General features: G+C 38.2%; 1 protein-coding gene across 9 annotated transcripts in view; it reads right to left on the bottom strand.

Annotated features, from left to right (window-relative positions):
- Grm5 (glutamate metabotropic receptor 5) overlaps positions 1-24,887 on the bottom strand; it is a 574,875-nt gene that overhangs the window by 82,276 nt on the left and 467,712 nt on the right. For all 9 annotated transcript variants that reach the window (XM_039096032.2, XM_017588778.3, XM_006229659.5 and 6 more), the window contains 2 exons: positions 19,694-19,862; positions 15,821-15,947 (listed from right to left, as the gene is read on the bottom strand). In XM_039096032.2, the coding sequence (XP_038951960.1) occupies positions 15,821-15,947; positions 19,694-19,862 (296 nt within the window). The remainder of the gene's footprint in view (positions 1-15,820; positions 15,948-19,693; positions 19,863-24,887) is intronic.

Raw genomic sequence — 24,887 nt, 5'->3', positions numbered from 1 at the left:
AGGCTGACTCATTTGTAGCATATAATTGAATATGGCTGTCATTGACTCCAAAATCCTGTTGTTTAAAACTCTGCTCTTGAGCCAGGGATACAATCTTTCTTGTTTCCATCTGCATCCCTGAGCTGACCCTGTGCTGGAGCTGTCCTCACCCCAGTCCCACTCAGAGAGAACAAGTCTCTCAGGAGTGCTGCATCACAGGTGAGAGAACAACTGCTGACCAAATAATGGACCTGAATGGGAGCTGCCTAGAGCCTGACAGGCCCAGGAACTACAGAGCAGCTGGGAGCATGATCTTTCTGGTTTCAATATGCTCCATGGAGCTGATCCTGAGCCACAACTCTTCACACCCAAATCCTGCCCAAAGAGAACAGGTCTCCCAGGAGTGCTGGTACACCTAAAATCACAGGTCTCCCAGGAGTGATAACACATCTCAGATCACACAGAGAACTGGGCTCCTAGGAGTGCTCACACTCCTAAGACCACAGGCTCACAGGCTCATAGGTTCACAAGAGGGACAAGCTCCAGTCAGAGACAGAAAAACCAGATAATACCAGAGATAACCAGAATGCAAGAGGCAAGCACGAGAACATAAGCAACAGAAACTATGGCTACATGGCATCATCAGAACCCAGTGGTCCCACCACAGCAAGCCCTGAATACTCTAACACACATGAAAAGCAAGATTCTGATTTAAAATCACATCTCATGATGATGACAGAGGACTTCAAGAGAGACATAAATAACTCCCTTAAGGAAATAGAGAAGAATACAGGTAAACAGGTAGAAGCTTTTGAAGAGGAAACACATAAGTCCATTAAAGAAATACAGTAAAATACAACCAAACAAATGAAGGAATTGAACAAAACCATCCAGGATCTAAAAATGGAAACAGAAACAATACAGAAATTGTAAAGGGAGACAACCCTGGAGATAGAAAACCTAGGAAAGAGATCAGGAGTCATAGTTGTAAGCATCACCAACAGAATACAAGTGATAGAAGAGAGAATCTCAGATGTAGAAGATACCATAGAAAACATTGGCACAACAGTCAAAGATAATGTATAATGCAAAAAGTTCCTAACCCAAAACATCCAGAAAATCCAGGGCACAATGAAAAAACCAAACCTAATGATAATAGGCATAGAAGAGAGCAACGATTTTCAACTCAAAGGACCAGTAACATCTTCAACGAAATTATAGAAGAAAATGTCCCTAACCTAAAGAAAGAGATGACCATAAAAATTCAAGAAACCTACAGGATGCCAAATAAATTGAACCAGAAAAGAAATTTCCCTTGTCACATAATAATCAAGACACCAAACTATTACATGAAATACAAACAGTAGGAAGACTACCTAATACATTCTATGAAGCCACATTTACACTGACACCGAAACAACACAAAGACCCAATCAAGAAAGAGAACTTCAGACCAATTTTCCTTATAAGTATTGATGCAAAAATACTCAATAAAATTCTTGCAAACCGAATACAAGTACACTTCAAAAAATGATCACTCACACTGATTAGGCTTTATTGTAGGGATGCAGAGATGGTTCAATATAAGGAAATCTATCAATGTAATCCACTATATAAACAAACTCAAAAAATCAACATGATCATTTCATTAGATGTTGAAAAAGCATTAGATAAAATTCAATTCCCTTTCATATTAAAAGTCTTGAAAAAAACCAGGAATTCAAGGCCTATACCTAAACATAGTAAAAACAATACATAGCAAACCAGTAGCCAACATCAAACTAAATAGAGAGAAACTGGAAGTAATCCCACTAAAATCAAGGCTTAGACAAAGCTACTCTCTTCCTATCTATTCAATATAGTACTCAAAGTTCTAGCCTGAGCAATTAGACAAAAGGAATTCAAAGACTTACAAATTAAAGGGAAGAAGTCAAAATATCACTATTTGTAGGTGATATGATATTTAAGTGACCCTAAGAATTCTACCTGAGAATCCCTACAGCTGATAAACAACTTCAGCAAAGTGGCTAGATATAAAATTAACTCAAACAAATCAGTAGCCTTCCTCTACTCAAAGGATAAGTGGGTTAAGAACAATATTGGGAAAACGGCACCCTTTACAATAGTCACAAATTATAAATAGGTGTGACTCTAACCAAACAAGTGAAATATCTGTATGAGAACTTCAAGTCTCTGAAGAAAGAAATTGAAGATGTCAGAAGATGGAAAGATCTCCAATGCTCATGGATTGGTAGGATTAACACAAAATGAACATTTTACCAAAAACAATCTACAGATTCAATGCAATCCCCATCAAAGTACCAATTCAATTCTTCACAGAGATAGAAAGAGCAATTCTCAATTTCATTTGGAACAACAAAAAACCCAGGATAGCGAAAAACATTCTCAACAATAAGAAAATTTCTGGGAAATCACCATCCCTGATCTTAAGCTTTACCACAGAGCAGTAGTGCAAAAAACCACATGGTATTGGTGCAGATCCAGGGCTGTATATCAATGGAATAGAACTGAAGACCCAGAAATGAGCCCACACACCTATGGTCACTTGATCTTAGACAAAGGAGCTGAAATCATCCAGTGGAAAAATGACAGCATTTTCAACAAATATTGCTGGCTTAAGTGGCAGTCAGCATGTAGAATAATTCAAATTGATTTATTCTTATCTCCTTGTACAAAGCTCAAGTCCAAGTGGATCAAGCACCTCCACATAAAAACAGATAAACTGAAATGAATAGAAGAAAAAATGGGGAAGAATATCGAAGACATGGGAACAGAGGAAAATTTCCTGAAGCGAACAACAATGGCTTATGTTCTAAGATCATCAATCAACAAATGGAACATCATAAAATTTAAAAGCTTCTGTGAGGTGAAGGACACTGGCAATAGGACAAAATGGCAACCCACAGATTGGGAAAAGATCTTTACCAACCGTACATCCAATAAGGTGCTAATATTCAAAATATGCAAAGAACTCAGAGAACTCAAAGACTCCAGAGAACCAAATAACCCTATTAAAAGATGGAATACAGAATTAAATGGTGAATTCTCAGCTGAGGAATATTGAATGACTGAGAAGTATCTAAAGAAATGTTCAACATCCTTAGGTATCAGGGAAAAGCAAATCAAAACATTCCTGATATTCCACCTCACACCAGTCAGAATGGCTACGATCAAACATTGAGGTGACAGTAAATGCTGGTGAGGATGTGAAGAAAGATGAACACTCCTCCTTTGCTGATGAGATTGCAAGCTGGTACAACATCTCTGGAAATCATTATGTCGGTTCCTCAGAAAATTGGACATAGAACTACCTGAAGACCCAGCTATACCACTCCTGGGCATATACCCAAAAGATAATTTTATATGTAACAAATACACATGTTCCACTATGTTCATAGCAGCCTTATTTATAATATTCAGAAGCAGAAAACAATCCAGATGTATCTTAACAGAGGAATGGATAGAGTAAGTGTGGTACGTTTACACAATGGAGTACTACTCAGCAATTAAAAACAATGACTTCATGAAACTCATAGGCAAATGGATGGAACTTGGAAATATAATCTTGAGTGAGATAACCCAGCCACAAAAGAAGATACATGGTATGTTCTCAATGATAAGTGGATATTAGGCAAAGAGTTTGGAATGAACACAATATAATTCACAGATCACATGAAGCTCGAGAGAAAGGAAGAGCAAAGTGTGGATGCTTTGGTCCTACTTAGAAGGGGGAACAAAATAATAATGAAGGTGGAAGGGTTTGGGAGGAAGAGAGGAGAAGGAAGGGGAGAAGGGGGTAGAACCACATATGGGAGGAGATGGAGGAGGTATATAGACAGTGTCATGAAATTGAGCAGAGGTGTGTAGCAATGGGGGATGAGGAACTAGGGGTAGCCTACAGAAAGTCCTAGATGCTAGAAATGCAAGAAGCTCCCAGGACACAATGGGGATGGCATTAGCTGAAATGCCCAACAGAGAGGAGAGAAAATCTGTAGAGACCATATTTAGAGGATAGCCATAGCCACCAATCTTTCTCAAAATTTTAATCTAGAATTTCTCCTGTGTAAAGGAAATAGGGGTCAAAGAGCAGAACATAGACTGAAGAAAAGCTTATCCAAAAATGTTCCATCTGAAGATGCATCCTGTATGCATCTTCATGCCCTGACACTATTGCTGATGCCAAGAAGTGCTTGCTGACAGGAGCCTGATATGGATGTCTCCTGAGAGGTTCTTCCAGAGACTTACTGATACAGATGAGGATGCTTGCAGGCAATCATTGGACTGAGCATGGAGTTTCCAATGCAGGAGTTAAAGACTGTAGGGGTTTTCAACTCCATATGAAGAACAATAACAACAAACCAGATCCATCAGAGTCCCAGGGACTAAACCACCAACCAGAGACTACATATGGAGGGACCCATGGCTTCAGTTGGATATGTAGCAGAGGATTTCCTTAGTGGGCATCATTGGGAGGATGGCCTTATCTGGCATCAGTGTAAAAGGAGGCCCTTGTTCCTGTGAACGCTTCATCTCCCAGTGTAGGGGAATGCTAGCGTAGTTGTGAGACTGTGAAAGGCAAGTTGGTTCCTGGTTGACCTAAGGCTAGAAACCCTGGTAACTGTGAAGGGATGGTAGCATTTTGCCTGACTCCAGAACCCATGTCCCCTGTCACTACTTGCAGCCCTCCATAGTCTTGGGCAACTCCCCAAGCCCCTCCACAGATCACACAGGCTCAGGACAGATCTCCCCAGGGTTCCAAATGCATATCTAGCAAAGAATAGCCTACTTGGGGGACCAGCAGAAGGGGAAGCCTTTGGTCTTTCTACTGCTGCAGAAAGGAGTATTATGTCATGCCTGCAGTGGGCATAATTTTCCTTAAAATTTGCATTTTAAATAATCATACAAATTTCCTGAATCTTTGTTGTCTCAGTTGTAAAATATATGATTTACCTTGAAGGCCTGAAACATTAAGATAACATTAAGATGAGATTGCAATGCCAGGCAATCTCACATGCTTTTATTAAGTGTGCATAGGTATGAGAAGGCTTGAGCAGTCCTATAAAGTAGGACAAAGAAAGAAACATGTATGAAATAAAGGCTTGCAAAGGATCACTCAGGCTCTGGAGATCAGAGACCTGTCATTGGTTAGAGAGCCTGGACTAGTTCCTTCACTTCCCAGATTACCCTTGGACTCTGTTGCTTAACTTTGCTCACTTTTGTCCTTTGGTGAAATTCAGTTTCCAAACTCCAAAGCAATTAAGTCACTCAAGGAACCAGAAGACTTGCTAAGGAATGTTACTGTTGACTGAAATGTTGATATATACTAGCTTCCTTTTCTTTTCACAGTTCTTTGCAGGTGAAAAGCAGGAAACCATTCTAACTTCCTATCACAAGGCTTCCCACTGTGTTCCTGCTTGAAAACCAAGCTGATTCTACTTTTGACTTTCACTGGGTTTACTGGATGGCTCCAGCCCCTGACAGACTCAACAGGAAATGATTTTGCATCTTTGGAGAGGGAAGTTTAAGTTCTGGGCGTCTTGCAACTCTTGCAATTTACCTTAAATTCATTATCAGAAAACAAGTGATATTCTATAAATTATATATAATATAGTATATATGAATATACATGAATATATAACCATTTATATACTTATAGACATACATACACATATATACATGCTTTGTTAAATAGGAAATTCTTACAGTAGCAAGAAATGGTGATGCATGAATACATTTCTGGCAAATAGAAGCTCTTGGAAATATCTGACTACCTCAAACAAATTGCTGCTTTTTGCACCTTTTCCTTCTTCTCTCAAAGTAGACCATTAGTGCACTACTTCTGTTATGTTTTCTTTTGTTTGAAGAACAAATTACCCAATTTCGGCAATGTTAATTCTCAATCAAATTTCTTCATTGATTTTTATACCCGCTGCATTATTTAAGTCCATACACCAATAGATTTATATTGATTGTTGTCAGGCTTGTTAGTGTAGTTTCCTTAACATTTATATCCTAGTCATTTGTTTGTAAATTTTATATTTTAATATTATGTAGAAAAAATGTTTTGAACTAATTTTAAGTTGCAAAGGTGAATGTGCAGAATATGCTATGAAAAAAAATTCAAGATTAAAAAAATAAATATTTTGTCATGTTAATTTCAAATGATTCCCAGTTCCATGGAGGTACTTTACAAACATAATTGAACCTCTTCTGTAATTCCTATGTGACTGTTTCCAGATGACATCAGCATTCTGAAATTAGTATTCTTCCATTTCATGCTTAAAATTAATATCCATTCTCCATTATCACTCTGTAAATAATATTTTTAATGTGTCTACTCGTATTGCATTTCCTTTCTTATTTGATTTTTGGATAGTCCTCAAGATAATAGCCTTGTTGAAAACTATTTTCTAGCGTAGTAGGACAGTGCGGTTTATTTTTTTCTGGTTAATTTGCAGAAAAGTTTAGTACTTAGAGCATTGCTGGAGATAGAGCTCATGACACACTATCCTCCAGTATGGCACCTTGGCATGCAGATTTTTGAGAAATAACATTCAAAATAAGGAACTTTTTGTCCTTTCCTCTTCTTTGTTGAAACATATGATATAAGACATTTTACTGGGAGGACCAACCAGAGGGCAAGAGCACCTTCCTCTGCCAAGGTAAATTACACAGGGAGAAAATAAAAACTTGCTATTTGTGGCCAATTTCGTTCCTTACCTCAGTTTACCACAATTCTCTTTTCAGCAAACTCATGCATTTAACCACTCAGCTCTAATTGTTCTTTCATGTCTATATTCCTATGGATATTTCTATGTGACTCCAAAATTAATACTAAATGGTCATGGTAGCTTTAATTTGTACTATATTGGAGAGTAGCACTTCACAAAGCTGAAGCAGGGGGATTAGCAGGAAGTAGAGACCAAAGTGGGAAGCCCAGGGAGCTTCTGTTTCAAAGAGAAAGCAAAGCAAGCAAATCTTAGGCGAAAAGTTCTAAACCGCACACTGAATAACTAAGGATCTTATCTTCTTAATCACAAATATGCCTGATAAAAGGGAATTTTTCCCTTAAGAAATATGCTTTTCTTAAGTCCAAGTGGATCAAGGACCTCCACATCAAACCAGACACACTTAAACTAATAGAAGAAAAACTAGGGAAGCATCTGGAACACATGGGCACTGGAAAAAATTTCCTGAACAAAACACCAATGGCTTATGCTCTAAGATCAAGAATCGACAAATGGGATCTCATAAAACTGCAAAGCTTCTGTAAGGCAAAGGACACTGTAGTTAGGACAAAACGGCAACCAACAGATTGGGAAAAGATCTTTACCAATCGTACAACAGATAGAGGCCTTATATCCAAAATATACAAAGAACTCAAGAAGTTAGACCGCAGGGAAACAAATAACCCTATTAAAAAATGGGGTTCAGAGCTAAACAAAGAATTCACAGCTGAGGAATGCCGAATGGCTGAGAAACACCTAAAGAAATGTTCAACATCTTTAGTCATAAGGGAAATGCAAATCAAAACAACCCTGAGATTTCACCTCACACCAGTGAGAATGGCTAAGATCAAAAACTCAGGTGACAGCAGATGCTGGCGAGGATGCGGAGAAAGAGGAACACTCCTCCATTGTTGGTGGGATTGCAGACTGGTACAACCATTCTGGAAATCAGTCTGGAGGTTCCTCAGAAAATTGGACATTGAACTGCCTGAGGATCCAGCTATACCTCTCTTGGGCATATACCCAAAAGATGCCCCAACATATAAAAAAGACACGTGCTCCACCATGTTCATCGCAGCCTTATTTATAATAGCCAGAAGCTGGAAAGAACCCAGATGCCCTTCAACAGAGGAATGGATACAGAAAATGTGGTACATCTACACAATGGAATATTACTCAGCTATCAAAAACAATGACTTTATGAAATTCATAGGCAAATGGTTGGAACTGGAAAATATCATCCTGAGTGAGGTAACCCAATCACAGAAAAACACACATGGTATGCACTCATTGATAAGTGGCTATTAGCCCAAATGCTTGAATTACCCTAGATGCCTAGAACACATGAAACTCAAGACGGATTATCAAAATGTGAATGCTTCACTCCTTCTTTAAAAGGGGAACAAGAATACCCTTGGCAGGGAATAGAGAGGCAAAGATTAAAACAGACACAGAAGGAACACCCATTCAGAGCCTGCCCCACATGTGGCCCATACATATACAGCCATCCAATTAGACAAGATGGATGAAGCAAAGAAGTGCAGGCTGACAGGAGCCGGATGTAGATCGCTCCTGAGAGACACAGCCAGAATACAGCAAATACAGAGGTGAATGCCAGCAGCAAACCACTGAACTGAGAATAGGACCCCCGTTGAAGGAATCAGAGAAAGAACTGGAAGAGCTTGAAGGGGCTCGAGACCCCATATGTGCAACAATGCCAAGCAACCAGAGCTTCCAGGGACTAAGCCACTACCTAAAGACTATACATGGACTGACCCTGGACTCTGACCTCATAGGTAGCAATGAATATCCTAGTAAGAGCACCAGCGGAAGGGGAAGCCCTGGGTCCTGCTAAGACTGAACCCCCAGTGAACTAGATTGTTGGGGGGAGGGTGGCAATGGGGGGAGGATGGGGAGGGGAACACCCATAAAGAAGGGGAGGGGGAGGGATTAGGGGGATGTTTGCCCCGAAACCGGGAAAGGGAATAACACTCGAAATGTATATAAGAAATACTCAAGTTAATAAAAAAAAAAGAAATATGCTTTTGTTGAATGGATTACTAGATGACTCAATAAATGAATGGATATAACTTTACTTAGCATGAATTATAGAACCGTATGAAACTTGGTATTTGCTTAGCTGTCCTGCCTCTCTTCTTTTCGCTGTTTCTTCTTGGTTCAATTGTTAAAGCATTTCAAATACTCTTCTCTCTGATTTTGATGTAGGAAGCTACTCTTTTTACTTTTACTCATGTGTATATGCACTTTATCAGAGAAATGATTTTCATATGCAACAGACAGCTTCTACTGATTTGAATTTTCACATTGTTCCGGTAATGTCTGCTATTAATATCCAACCATTCATAGGCAAGATGAACATATTTTACGTAAGAAAAATACATACAAAGGTATGGAGAAAATAACATTGTGTGCTATGAGAATTAGAAACAGTCTTTGATGTTAGAATACAACATGAATTGTACCTAAAACTAGAGAAAGTTTAGGATGATCTTAAAGAGAAAGTGTATGTGTTATGTTGCAATATTGGAGTATACTCTGCCTCTCCTATCTATGTAGGTATGAAATGATTAGTAAGTTAAATATCTTAAGTGATGGACTCTGAACATTGCATTTAAAAATATAACAGCGAAGCTTTGAGAAAATAGCAGAAGCAAAAATGTAATTGTCAAATTCCTCATGCTTGTTTGCTCTGAACAAAGTCATCCGACACTCATTCCATTGGTTCCCTTTTGATATGCACATGAAAAGAGCTCCCTTATTGCTATTGACATAGCAGCAGAGAAAGAAATCTCCACACAGGTCTGGTTAATCATAGCCTCTCCTAGTATGACTTGTTCTCATTAGATCAATTTTAGCTAATTGACCTCTTTAACTATTGTCTAAAAAAAAAATCACATAAGAATTTGAAACTTAACATATTCATTTGGAGGCTCATTTTCTTCCAAAGTCTCCGTATGTAAAATTAATATTGAAAAACAAAGACCCTGAGATTCCATCTGACACCAATCGAAATGGCTAAGATCAAAAGCTCAAGTGACAGCACATGCTGGCAAGGGTGTGGAGAAAGGGGAATGCATACTCTTCCATGCTGGTCAGATTGCAAACTGTTACAACCACTCTGGAAATTAATCTGGCAGTTTCTCAGGAATTTGGAAATAGTTCTCTCTGAAGACCCAGCTATATTACTCCTGGGCATGTACCCAAAAGATGTTCCACCACACCACAAGGTTACATGCACTATGTTCATAGCATCCTTATTCATAATAGCCAGAAACTAGAAGCAACCCAGTTATCTCTCAACTGAAGAATGGATACAGAAAATGTCTTTCATTTACACCATGGAGTACTATTCAGCTATTAAAAAGAAGGACATCATGAATTTTGCAGGCACATGGATGGAACTAGAAAATACCATCTTGAGTGAGGTAACCCAGACCCAAAGGACGTGCATGATATGGACTCACTAATAAGTGGATATTAGCCAAAAAGTACATGATATATCCCACAGACCGTAATAAGTTAAACAAGAAGGAAGACTCAATAGAAAGTTCTTCAGTCCCACCTAGGAGGAGGAATAAAAAATCATGGGAGGCAGAAGGAGGGAGGGACCTGGGTGAAGAGGGAGGGGGTACGACCATATATAGGGAGAAACAGGAGAGAAGCCCAGAGGTCCAAGAGAATGAGTGGAAATATTCAACTATTCAGTATTGGAAGACCTGTGATGGGAAGAGGGTATTCCAGGATTCAATGTGGGTACTGTATCAGAAAATGCCCAGCAGTGGTAATAAGGAACCTAAAGAGACCACCTCTAGTAGTTAGCAGGGTCCCCAGTAGAAGAATGGGGCTACCAACCCACCTGCAAAATTTTTGACCCCAAATTTTTCCTAGCTAAGAGTAATGCCGCGACAAAAATGGAGCAGAAATTGAATCATTGGCTAACCAGTGATCAGTCCAACTTGGGATTTATTCCATGGGCTTGCACAAAATACTGACACTATTACTAATGCTATGTTGTACTTGCAGATAGGAGCCTAGCATGACTGTCCTCTGAGAGGGTCTACCAGCAGCTGACTGAGACCGATGCAAATTCTCACAGCCAAACATTGGACTGAGCTCAGAGACCCCTGTGGAATACTTAGAGGAAGGATTGAAGGAACTGAGGTAGATGGTAACCGAATAGGAAAACCAATAGTATCAACTAACCTGGACCCCTGGGAATTTCCAGCGACTACGCCACCAACCAAAGACCATATCGGGACTTGCTTCACTGAATCAAGTATGAGAAAGATTGACAATGAGAATGTGTGTTATTTGTTCAAGAAATTACCTGAACAAGTATGAAGTGGAATTAACAGTAGGAAAATTTATCTTTACAGAAGGATGTTTTTGAGATAGAGTTAAAAAGAAAAATGTGTCCATTATACTAGACAAGGAATGAGCACATTAGCCATCCTACTTCATTTCTAGGTTACAATCTTAATGAAAATTGAAGAACCACATACTTTTACAATCATCATCACCACTTTTCCTTGGAGTATTATTTACATTTTAAGGTTAAACTTTCCCCAATTCTCCAGTTCCTCATAATATTATGTTTATTCCACACCTATAATGCTAATTGCACAGAGTTGTTACCTTTATTTTCAAACATACTTTTCTCTCACCTGATTTTGTTTCCTAGAAACTTAATTATATCTTCTATTTCTAGTCTATCCTGTGCATTCTGGAACATTCAAGCCACAACCTTTTAAATTAATTATTTCCTATTTGAAAATATAAAAAAATCATCTCTAGCCCAAATGCTCGAATTACCCTAGATGCACAGAACACATGAAACTCAAGAAGGATGACCAAAATGCGAATGCTTTACTCCTTCTTTAAAAGGGGAACAAGAATACCCTTGGGAGGGACTAGGGAGGCAAAGTTTAGAACAGAAGCATAAAGAACACCCATTCAGAGCCTGCCTCACATGTGGCCCATACATATACAACTACCAAACTAGATAAGATGGATGAAGCAAAGAAGTGCAGGCCGACAGGAACCGGATGTACATCTCTCCTGAGAGACACAGCCAGAATATAGCAAATACATAGGCGAATGCCATCATCAAACCACTGAACTGAGATCGGGACCCCTAATGAAGGAATCTTAGAAAGGACTGAAAGAGTTTGAAGGGGCTCGGGACCCCATATGAACAACAATGCCAACCAACCAGAGCTTCCAGGGATTAAGCCACTACCCAAAGACTATATATACATGGACTGACCCTGGGCTCCAACCTCATAGGTAGCAATGAATAGCTTAGTAAGAGCACCAGTGGAAGGGAAAAGCCTTGGTCCTGCCAAGATTGAACCCCCAGTGAATGTGATTGTTGCGGGGAGGGCGGTAATGGGGAGAGGATGGGGAGGGGAACACCCATAACGAAGGGGTGGGAGAGGGGTTGGGGGGATGTTTGCCCGGAAACCGGGAAAGGGAATAACAATTGAAACGTAAATAAGAAATACCCAATTTAATAAAGATAAAAAACCATCTTAAATTGTTCTTATCCAACACTAAAATCTTGATATATATGAAGAAATGCATTTATTCCTCTAGTGTTTGGGGTAGAAAATTTGGTAGTCTTCCTTAGTACAGTGTACATCGAGTTTTTCTGTGTTTATTTTAGATATAATACCTAATCATAGCTCAGATATTTCAATGCATTGTTTAGTTCAAGACAGCAAGAAAGCTTGTCTGCTACAGCATGATCTGTCCACTTGATTTTTACCTTTCATATCTCCCCAAATTATTTTACCTCACAGAGACAAGAATGTTATTTAATAACATATCATTAATCATACTGCTGCAATCTATAAAATGCCTTCAATGCTCATTCTCCTGACACTTCAAAACTCAGTACTGAGCACATTCTTCCAGTGGGGATCAGATCTTGCCCTGACAACTTTCTGAAATCTGATAATATATTTCTTTCCTATATATGCTGTCTTCTTGTCAGAATTGTCCTTCCCCTGTCACTTGCTAGCAATTTTTATCACATAAGTTATTTCTTTACAGAAATCTTTTGTGACAACTAAATGGTATATATTCTTTATTGTTTCTCTAATATTTTCATTTTATCTCCTCTTCTTTTGATTAGTTTACACAATTTGACATGCGTTTGTGTGTGTATGTGATATAGCTTTTTCCCCACATTTCAAGGTATATAGAAGAATATGCTACTAACACCAAATGTGAGAACCTTGTTATTTTTCCATTCACTTTCTATATCACTCATACAATAGTATAATGAAAACGGTAATAATGAAATATGTATCTAGTAACATAATGAAATGGTATAACATGTTCACTTTCCATAGCATTATAATAGAACATGAAAGACAAAAACTGACTTTAGAAATATTGCATTGACTGTACCCATTGATACTCCACTCAGGGATTCAAGCAATTGCAGGAAAATGAGAAAATTCAAAATAAAAATAATATGTATTTAAAAAATGATTTTATTTTTGCCAATGTTCCTTTAACATCTTACTATGACAAAATTATATAACTGCTTATATTGAATTTAGATTTATAAAACAAATACAGATAGTTTAATAGCTATAAGGGGCTATAAGAAGCTGATATGTAGATATTATTCCATTTTATTTAAGGTATTTAATAGATTTATTACAAGATTCTGGCATTTATCATTTATATGGGGACCTGAAGTCAATTTCCACATATACAAAGGGACCACTGCAATCACTGACAAGGTACTTAACCCTGAAATATTGTTGAACATACAAGAGATTTAAAATTCAACAATAATATAATTTGAAATTAGAAAAAATGAACTGTTATAAAAAATCATCAATACTGTACCACCCAAAATTCACAGAAAACTAATTATAATTTTTTCTTGTGGGCATTTTAATTTTTGCCTATGTGCACACCTAATAAAATATTTTATTTTGGCCAAGTCTCATTTCTGAGTCATCTCTGGAATGCCTGAGAACATCAGAAAGCTGGTCTAATGATAAAAGCAAGACTTGATGCTACCATTAGGCACTTGGATGTTTTAGCAAATCAGTTCTTTTTAAGAAAGAGAAACCTTTTGCATAAATACCACTTACCAATAAAGAGCCTTAGTGTGAGCAAGCCTCAAAAGCCTCCAGATCACAGGAATTTTATGATTATGGCTTTTTTTTGTAAGCTAATACAATGGCCATGGATAATCACTTATCCCATGAGGTAGGGGCTTTAGCCATGATAATCTTATGATCTATCTTCTAGAAGTCCTGTGCTAAAATCCATCTTAATACTAGAAATGCTAGACATATCTCCTGTGGGTCCTCTTCCAGGAGTGGCTGGTTTTGTCCTTATTTTTTATATACAAGGATACAAACGATCATTTCAAGCCAATATATAATGTACTTTGATTGTATTCCACCTCTACCCAATATATTTCCTTTCTTTCTCCTCCCTTTCCTATTAGTCTTGCCTGTTCCCCTAGAAAATGGTGTTTCTACTTTTGTGTCTCCTATTCATATAAGGTTTTTGTTTCTATAAACTAGAAAATGTGATCCCGAGTGAGGTCACACTGTCACAAAAGAACACATATGGTATGAACTCACTGCTAAGTGGATATGAGACAAAAAAATTTCTGATACCCATGATACAACTCACAGACATATATGAAGCTCAAGAAGAAGGAAGACCTAAGTGTGGATGTTTCATTCCTTCTTAGAAGGGGAAACAAAGTACTCAAGGTTGTGGGTGGGAGGGACTTGGGAGGAAGAGAGTAGGAGGGAAAAATGGGGAAAGGATCAGGTCAGAGAGGAGACAGGGATGGTATGCAGAGAGTCAGAAAACTGAACTGAGGTGTGTAGCAAATGGTGGATGGGGAACTGGGGTTAGCCATCAGAAAAATCTATACTAGGAAAGTAAGAGGTTCCCGGGACCCAAAGGGGGTGAGATTAGACGAAATACCCAACAAAGTGGAGTGAGAAACTGTAGAAACCATATCCAGAGATTAGGCAAGGTCCTTGGTTGAGGGATGGGACCACACAATCATCTCAAAATTTTTAACTTGGAATTGCTTTTGTTTAAAGGGAAAACAAGGGCAAAGTATGGAGAAGAGACTGAAGAAATGACTATCCAGAGATTACCCACCTTGGGGATCCATTCTATATCCAGACACCAAACCCAGACACTATTGCGAATGCCAAGAAGTGCTCGCTGACAGAAACCTGTTATAGCTGTCTCCTGAGAGGCTCTGCCAGAATCTGACAAATAGAGAGGCGGATGCTTGCAGCCAAACATTGGACTAAGCATGGAACCACAATGGAAGAGTTAGGGAAAGGACTGATGGAACTGTAGGTGTTTGCAACCGCGTAGGAAGAAAATGTCAACCAACCAGTACCCCCCGCACCCCGCAAGAGCTCCCAGGGACTAAACCACCAACCAAAGAGTACACATACGTAACAAAGGTTGGCTTTATCTGTTATCAGTGGGAGGAGAGGTCCTCGGTGCTATGAAGGCTCGATGCACCAGTGTAGGGGAATGCCAGGGCAGTCAGGTGGGAGTGGGTGGATGGGTGGGGGGACCATCCTCATAGAAGCAGGGGAAGGGGGTATGGGACAGTGGTTTTTCGAAGAGGAAACCGGGAAGAGGGATAACATTTGAAATGTAAATAAATAAAATATCTAAAAAAAATGGTAGCTTGAGGTTTCCAAAAGGAAAAAATAACTAAAAAAAAAAAAAAAGAATTTAATTAAAAAAATCTCTATCTTTTTCATCTGTTTTTTCATGAACTTGAACATCAGCCCGTTACAGGAAGTTCCTGTTCTACCTAGGAACTCATATAAGATGGTCTGAGCATGCCCAATAAACACCCAAGAACTCTGTTTGGAGATGAGGATAGAAATTAGGGAGAACTTCTGGCTTTAGGAAAGCTTCTGTTCCCAAAGAAAATTCTTTGTCCCTCAAGCACAACTACTTGGAAATGCATGGAGGGACCCTTTCCTGGCCATGGCCTCATCATTTTTCAGTCAATTTCAGAGACTGTAGTGACACTGTGTTATACGTACCTGTCAGGTCGTCAGTGGGCCAGGAGCCCAGTTGGCATGCCTTGCAGGTGTACTCATCAAACACATACTCATTCTCTTTACAAGGTGTGCAGGTCCAACAACAGCTGACTTCTCCCTTCCGGATCACCTAAGGGGGATATTTAATATTCTGATTAATGTTTTCTTGGTATAAATATTAGTGATTGATAAAATGTAAAGCTCTAAATCTTCACCTCTTTTTATTAATAAAACTATATAAATATACCTAGGAAGGGAAAAATTTATTTTTAGGGTAATCTGAACTACTCTTAGACAGTTGTTAGATTCTGTAATATAAGTAGGCTGATTTAAAAATACTGAGATGCTCTTTCCAGACCTTTACAAGAAATTGCAAATTCAAGATACTAAGTTTTTCACCTTTGAAATATTCTGACAGTCCCTGGCTCATTTCCCATTTGTTATGAATGTCAATATTTTGCCAATCTAAAAGTATTCACTTTTCCAAGAATAATGACTTGCCACTATGAAGAAGGTTTCTTTTGTCATGTACCAAGCATTTAACAGTCTCTTTGAATCACGACACCCATGATTTATTTTCTCCGATCACTCCAAACCAATTTGGTTTAACTTTTTCACATGATCCTTTATAATTCACATCCCTTACTCATTGCAAGTGGCAGTATGGTTTCCCACAGCTCCTACTGTGAACAGACTGAAGGTAAAGATGCTTTCACTGCCATTGAAAAGACGCCAAACCTCCACTGAAACCAAGTTCATCAGCTTCTAGACAACGCCATGGGAGGCTACTATTAATGGAGGTGGTCAATGAAAACTTTGAATCATATTAACAAAATAATGTCAAATTACACTGAGTAGAGTGAAAGTGAGATTTACACAGAGACACAGAAAATAATTTAAAAAATGAGGAACTAGGCAAATGTAAGTCTATAACTAATACTTATACTATGGTGAGAGGGAACCAAACTCTATCATAATAGAAACTATATCCTATACAACATGGTAGAAAAGCATGCCAAGAAATCCAGCTATTCAAGGATTTTGTAAGTACGTGTTCAAACTGTAATGTCACAAATTATTAAAAAAGCCAGATGCATCCCACAATTGTTAAATTGCATATGTATCTATAAGAAACATTCAAAAATTAGAAATAGTTGATGCCCTAGAAAAATCAGCAAAGGCCTTATCATGAAAATTTTAATTGCCATGTGACTTGCCACTATGAAGAAGGTTTCTTTTGTCATGTACCAAGCATTCAGAAACACTTCTATCAAATTCTCTATTCTTAAAATTTGGAGCGTATAGCTGTAATATCTAACCTACCAAACTGTGCTGAGAAAGCTTAGAGTACCTACAGAAAACATGTCAAGGATACATATGTAAGTGCCATTATATTTCAATAAAATTTCATTTATAAAGAATAGCCAGTAGATCAAATTTAGCTTTCAGGTCATAGTTTCAATTTTGTCATATGTCAAAACAGGACATACAGATAATTTCAGAAATTCCACAAGCTGTTAAACCATTTACCAGGTGTTAACATAATTCTTATATTTTTGGTTGTGAGCCTAGCCTTTAACGGCTGAGCCATCTCTCCAGCCAACATAATTCTTATTTTTGGTCTTTTTTGTTGTTGTTGTTTAGTTTTAGCTTTCCAAATTCTCTTGGTCTTGTGTCTGAGGATCTTTGTGTGTGTGTGTGTGTGTGTGTGTGTGTGTCTGTGTGTCTGTGTGTCTGTGTGTCTGTGTGTCTGTGTGTGTGTGTCTGAGGATCTTAATATTGATATCAATACAATTTTCCTTGCAACTAACCTCTCAAAAGTGTTGCAAGTTTGAGTAAAGTAGTTTTGATTGAAAATATCTAATGAAATTCTCTCAAGTATTTTGCATACGTGAAATGGTAAAGCTTATTTGATGAGCTTTATTTTAGTATCATTTTCCTCTCCCAGAACATTATGCTTTAATAGCTAACTTTACCTATTTTCGTAATTATGTTTTTATTTCTTCTTAACTGACTTTGATTTCCTGGCCAGACCATGTTTAATTTAAAACTAGTGTGTGTCCTCAGAGTAGCAAATTGTCTCTTATTTGCTCTTCCCCACATACTCTGCATCATTGTATTCTGTCCATTTCACTGCTTTCTCTTTCAGAAGAATAAGAGGACAGGCAAATTCTCTCACTTTGCATGTTTGTCCCTCTTTCCATCTCCTCGCTGGCCTGTTATTTGCAGACCACCATGCTAGCTGACTGTATCTCTCTGGTGTCTTCCTCTCTGAATTGGCTTTTCTCAACCTCTCCCTTCCTTATATTTTCAAGGAAAATATTTTTGACTGCTTTGTATTCTTCCCATATTTTTTTTAATTTAAACTTTCAGGTTGGCCATTTTTTAATCTTTTCGAAGACTGTCGATTTAAGTTCTAACTAGTTTATTCCTAAATCTGAATTTTTGATATTAGTTTTTCACCTTTTCTAGACCAATTATCATTGGATTGTTATAAAAAAAATCAACAAATCTTGAAATTAATCCATCTACTTTCCTCTGAAACCACCTTTCTTTCTTCCTTCCTCCTTCCTTCCTTCCTTCCTTTCTTCCTTTCTTTCTTTCTTTCTTTCTTTCTTTCTTTCTTTCTTTCTTTCTTTCTTTCTTTCTTTCTTTCTTTCTTTCTTTCTGAGTGCTAAGGTTTGTGAAATTCATGCAGACATCAGAAATTAGAAGAGTTAGTTCTTCCGGAATATGCGTCCTGGGGATTGAACCCAGTCAGTCAGGAGCTCGGATAAGCATTTTGTTGAACTATCTCTCAGGCATTCATTTTCTTTCATTTATTCCTATGGTACATGGAGTGCCAGATGATTTTCTCATACTTTGTTTTTTCTTCCCTGACCCAATATTTAATCAGCAGCCTGTACTGAGTTGTTGTAATCTGCACTTTTCTCCACCGTCACCTCTTCTTATTTTGGCCCTCATCATTCTCTTTGCCATCACAGAAATAATCCTGTATATTAACTCTTCCTTCATGTTTTACCTTTTTTCACTCTACTTCCTAATATCCACTGTGGGCCAATATGTGTCAATATTTTATTCAATATTGTATTATTATTTCCATGTCATAAAATATACGTTTTTTAATTTAGTGTGATATTACAAATTAACCATAAATTGGTCCTCCCCTCTTCTGTTAATGTTTTCTTTTATGGTAGCTACTTATAGCAACCATTCATATTCTCTGGATAAGTCAGTGTCATTCCAATGCCCTATCTGCTACTTTTGTACCTACTCTATTTCTGTTTTCCATACACCAGTGATCTTTCTTTGAAAGTATAACCAGTCTTTAGACTGAGGCTTGAACTTCCCCCCATCCTAGTTTTTCTCTCTCACCTCTGTTTCTACCTTTAATGAAATTATTACATTTTCCTAATATTGCTTATATTACATGTTTTCTCATTTATATCAAATCCTCCAATTAGAAAATACAAATATGTTTTGTCCTATTGATCTAAATGACCTATTACATTGAGATTTTTAATAGCTATTTCTTAACTATATTTTCCAGCTCTAAGTTATTCATTCTCAGGAATCATTTTATTTTTATAATCTTATTTTTGTAAGCATTCATATGGAGAAAGAGTGGACAAGACTAAACATGACTCCTCAGTTGGATCAATGAGTTCAGATTAACTACTCAGACTATTGTGAGTTAAATGTTAACCTTCCTAAGGAATTGATCAGAATAAATTAAAAAGTAAACTCATTGTCTCCCAATATAAGCTTACAATGTAAAAAGCAAAACAAGTGCCCCCCCCAGTTAAAATGAAATAGCCAATGAGAATTAATACCACTAAATCTGAAACAGGTAAAGAAATGTAGATTCTATTTTACCTTTATTTGGCCTTTCTCACATGGTTCACTGCACACAGATCTGATGATGTTATTTTTCTTGGACCACACTTCGTCATCATCCATTTTTAATTCCCCATTGTCCCAACTTCCAACATTGATGTAATCAAAATAATCTTTTCCCATTTCCTTGAAATTCATTATTTCATACCTTTGAAACAAGAATATAACAGTTATTCAGCTAAAATAATAAATATTTGTGTATGCATAGTGGATAGTTTTATTCCCCTAAGTACATTTACTGCTCTATAAATCATTCTGGAATTTTTTGTAATACTATGTTTATACAAAATTCTGCCTATTACGATTTTTACTAAAAAGATCCATTTTTAGCCATACTTATACCTGAAATAGAAAATAATCCCACATGAGAAAGTGTCTGGATCTCATGAAGAATGAAAGACAGTTTTGAATAATGTCAGCAATTTTAAGCATGGACTTCTGATGGTCTTCAGGAAGAAGCCAGGGAGGTGTTCAATTATGGTCTAGTCATATGCTAAAGAGTTTCTTTACTCACTGTGAAATCTGCTTATACTATGAACTCATTTGGGGGGGTTAATTACAGGGTAATTTAGGAAGAGTACTTCAGTACCATAAAATTTTGTTTTATGAAACATGATGATGCCCAGACATATTTTTTTTCTTATTCTTGAAATTTGTGTTTACAACTAAAGAGCTCTTGCTTTGGAGTCTGAAAGCTTTTAGAAGTGTCACAGTTCCACTATTTTGTTATATATTTTAACTAAAGAGAGAGATTGTGAATTAGAATAAATGAAGGACAGGTCTGATTTTGCTTTTATTTCTCAACTTATCAGTGGTTAAATTCGTTGTACAAAGATCATTTAAGAAGTGCTTTAAACATACTGAAAATTGTTTCTGAAGCACTGTAGTTGAAAAATACTGCACAGTAAATACATGCCATGGTTTCTCCGTCTTTTTTAGTTACCACTCTTATCTTGAATCTAGGGACAAAACTGTAAGGGCAGTAAATCAATGTCAAGTTTGCAAGCCTTTTCTTGTATTTCCAGAGTATTTATGAAACAGTTTTCCAGAGATCTTTCAGTGAAACACTCTGCCACCTTTCACATTTCTATGGGTGGTCCTTCGTATGGGTGTCCTCATACTGTGTACTATATTTCCGACTTTGCAGAACTTTCAATACTGGCAGAGGGGTTCATGAATATTCCCTCTAACTTCCATTGCTTTGTGTTTATGTTTATAATTGTGTCTACCAAATTGACATACTCCATCAGGTGATCTGTGTAAAATCTTAAGGAATGAACTTTACACAACCCTCTAAAATAGTGTAATACAATGATCCTATTTTCTATTTGCTGTTCATTAAACCTACACTTTTATTTTCATTTTTCAGGGTTAACCTATTCTAAAGCTTTTTGCCAGGTCAATAACTTTGGGGTTGTTCTGAATTACTTTTATTTGCCATCAAATTATTTATTTCTAAATAATTATTCTAGGGATATTTCTTCCGTGCTCTCAGAATTGGCCTGTGCTATCTAAATATGCAGTGACTTAAGGAGTTAGAGCAGAGATTAGTGGAGTAAAAATAATTCTGCATTATGTTACTGGCTACTTCAAACACACAGACTTTTAAGTCTTAATGCATGATGTTCTCCAAGCAAATAACCTTTGAACTTCATAGTTTGAAAGGAACGTCAGTATCTGGAGACTTCTTTCTTCACTGATGATGATTTGCAGAGATATAAGGACTCTATTTGCTCACAAAAAATGATGATCAGTACCATTTCTTCCAATTTTCAATCCTGGAAATGTCTAGACTAAGATATTAACTTTATAGGGAATGGAAGTAAAGTTCATTGAGATTAATTGTTACGATTAGGTTACATAGAACACATTTCAGAGTCAGGACCCTAAGCAATGCTTGACACTCTAAGTCTACTGTTCCTTAGTCTCATTAGATTAAGTCATGATCTATGTCCCATGACCTGAGATTTTTGTAAAGGAAAAGCCTGAAGGGTAAGAAGACACAAGGTTTTCAAGTAAACATAATCACTCCAGAGAACATCATGTGACTTGTTGACAAAAATGTAGCTTTCAGAAATGTTAATTCTTTATTTTGATTTAATTCTTCAAACTGATAGAATTAACCCAGAGACTGAGTCTTAGCTTTGGGACTGGCTTTTTTTTTTTTCATACAAGACAACAGCAGCAGCAACAACAATAAAGATCCGATGGTTAATTGCTTATGTGTGAACACGCAGTATCACCACAACAACTGTCAGTAGCTGTGGGCCAAACAAAAGTTCAGGTAAAAGTGACTCTCCATGCCAAGATTCTCTACTTTTTCAAAAACAGAAAGACACTTTTAAACAACACCCGCAATGGGGATGTAGACTTCATTCTTCCTCAAGAGTTAAAAAAAGGAGGCACAGGTCTTCCTGGTTGCTGCCGCTGCAGAGAGCCCTTGGGCAGCACCCCGCGAGCAAACTTGAGCCTCGGGACCACAGGTAAGACCAACTTGTCTGCTGCAAGAGAGCTGCCTGGTGAGATCGGGACACACAGAGGCAGAGTTCATCTAGGACCGGGCACGTCCTGTGTTTGCCGGAGGTCCCACGCCCGCGGATCCCGGGCCCGCAGCAGCTCTCTGCTCCCAGACCCTGTGGGAAAGAGACCCAACCACCTGGTCAGGTGGGCACTCCTGAGGCTGCAGAGCGGAAGAGACCACCAACACTGCCCACCCCTGCCCACATCCCTGGCCCAAGAGGAAACTGTATAAGGCCTCTGGGCTCCTGTGGGGAGGGCCCAGGAGTGGCAGGACCCCTGCCTGAGACACCGCCAGAACCTGAGGGAAACAGACCGGATAAACAGTTCTCTGCACCCAAATCCCGTGGGAGGGAGAGCTGAACCTTCAGAGAGGCAGACAAGCCTGGGAAACCAGAAGAGACTGCTCTCTGTACATACATCTCGGACGCCAGAGGAAAACACCAAAGGCCATCTGGAACCCTGGTGCACTGAAACTCCCGGAAGGGGCGGCACAGGTCTTCCTGGTTGCTGCTGCCACAGAGAGCCCTTGGGCAGCACCCCGCAAGCAAACTTGAGCCTCGGGACCACAGGTAAGACCAACTTGTCTGCTGCAAGAAAGTTGCCTTGTGAACTCAAGACACAGGCCCACAGGAACAGCTGAAGACCTGTAGAGAGGAAAAACTACATGCCCGAAAGCAGAACACTCTGTCCCCATAACTGACTGAAAGAGAGGAAAACAGGTCTACAGCACTCCTGACACACAGGCTTATAGGACAGTCTAGCCACTGTCAGAAATAGCAGAACAGGGGCTGGGGATTTAGCTCAGCAGTAGAGCACTTACCTAGGAAGCGCAAGGCCCTGGGTTCGGTCCCCAGCTCCGAAAAAAAGAACCAAAAAAAAAAAAAAAGAAATAGCAGAACAAAGTAACACTAGAGATAATCTGATGGTGAGAGGCAGGCGCAGGAACCCAAGCAACAGAAACCAAGACTACATGCCATCATCGGAGCCCAATTCTCCCACCAAAACAAACATGGAATATCCAAACACACCAGAAAAGCAAGATCTAGTTTCAAAATCATATTTGATCATGATGCTGGAGGACTTCAAGAAAGACATGAACACACTTAGGGAAACACAGGAAACATTAATAAACAAGTAGAAGCCTACAGAGAGGAATCACAAAAATCCCTGAAAGAATTCCAGGAAAACACAATCAAACAGTTGAAGGAATAAAAATGGAAATAGAAGCAATCAAGAAAGAACATATGGAAACAACCCTGGATATAGAAAACCAAAAGAAGAGACAAGGAGCTGTAGATACAAGCCTCACCAACAGAATTCAAGAGATGGAAGAGAGAATCTCAGGAGCAGAAGATTCCATAGAAATCATTGACTCAACTGTCAAAGATAATGTAAAGCGGAAAAAGCTACTGGTCCAAAACATACAGGAAATCCAGGACTCAATGAGAAGATCAAACCTAAGGATAATAGGTATAGAAGAGAGTGAAGACTCCCAGCTCAAAGGACCAGTAAATATCTTCAACAAAATCATAGAAGAAAACTTCCCTAACCTAAAAAAAGAGATACCCATAGGCATACAAGATGCCTACAGAACTCCGAATAGATTGGACCAGAAAAGAAACACCTCCCGTCACATAATAGTCAAAACACCAAATGCACAAAATAAAGAAAGAATATTAAAAGCAGTAAGGGAAAAGGTCAAGTAACATATAAAGGCAGACCTATCAGAATCACACCAGACTTCTCGCCAGAAACTATGAAGGCCAGAAGATCCTGGACTGATGTCATACAGACCCTAAGAGAACACAAATGCCAGCCCAGGTTACTGTATCCTGCAAAACTCTCAATTAACATAGATGGAGAAACCAAGATATTCCATGACAAAACCAAATTTACACAATATCTTTCTACAAATCCAGCACTACAAAGGATAATAAATGGTAAAGCCCAACATAAGGAGGCAAGCTATACCCTAGAAGAAGCAAGAAACTAATCGTCTTGGCAACAAAACAAAGAGAATGAAAGCACACAAACATAACCTCACATCCAAATATGAATATAACGGGAAGCAATAATCACTATTCCTTAATATCTCTCAACATCAATGGCCTCAACTCCCCAATAAAAAGAAATAGATTAACAAACTGGATACGCAACGAGGACCCTGCATTCTGCTGCCTACAGGAAACACACCTCAGAGACAAAGACAGACACTACCTCAGAGTGAAAGGCTGGAAAACAACTTTCCAAGCAAATGGTCAGAAGAAGCAAGCTGGAGTAGCCATTCTAATATCAAATAAAATCAATTTTCAACTAAAAGTCATCAAAAAAGATAAGGAAGGACACTTCATATTCATCAAAGGAAAAATCCACCAAGATGAACTCTCAATCCTAAATATCTATGCCCCAAATACAAGGGCACCTACATATGTAAAGGAAACCTTACTAAAGCTCAAAACACACATTGGACCTCACACAATAATAGTGGGAGATTTCAACACCCCACTCTCATCAATGGACAGATCATGGAAACAGAAATTAAACAGAGATGTAGACAGACTAAGAGAAGTCATGAGCCAAATGGACTTAACGGATATTTATAGAACATTCTATCCTAAAGCAAAAGGATATACCTTCTTCTCAGCTCCTCATG

Source organism: Rattus norvegicus, chromosome 1 (genome assembly GCF_036323735.1).
Source record: "Rattus norvegicus strain BN/NHsdMcwi chromosome 1, GRCr8, whole genome shotgun sequence".
Taxonomy (NCBI): domain Eukaryota; kingdom Metazoa; phylum Chordata; class Mammalia; order Rodentia; family Muridae; genus Rattus; species Rattus norvegicus.
Note: the sequence above shows the minus strand (reverse complement) of the source record. Positions and strands in the feature narration are given on the sequence as shown.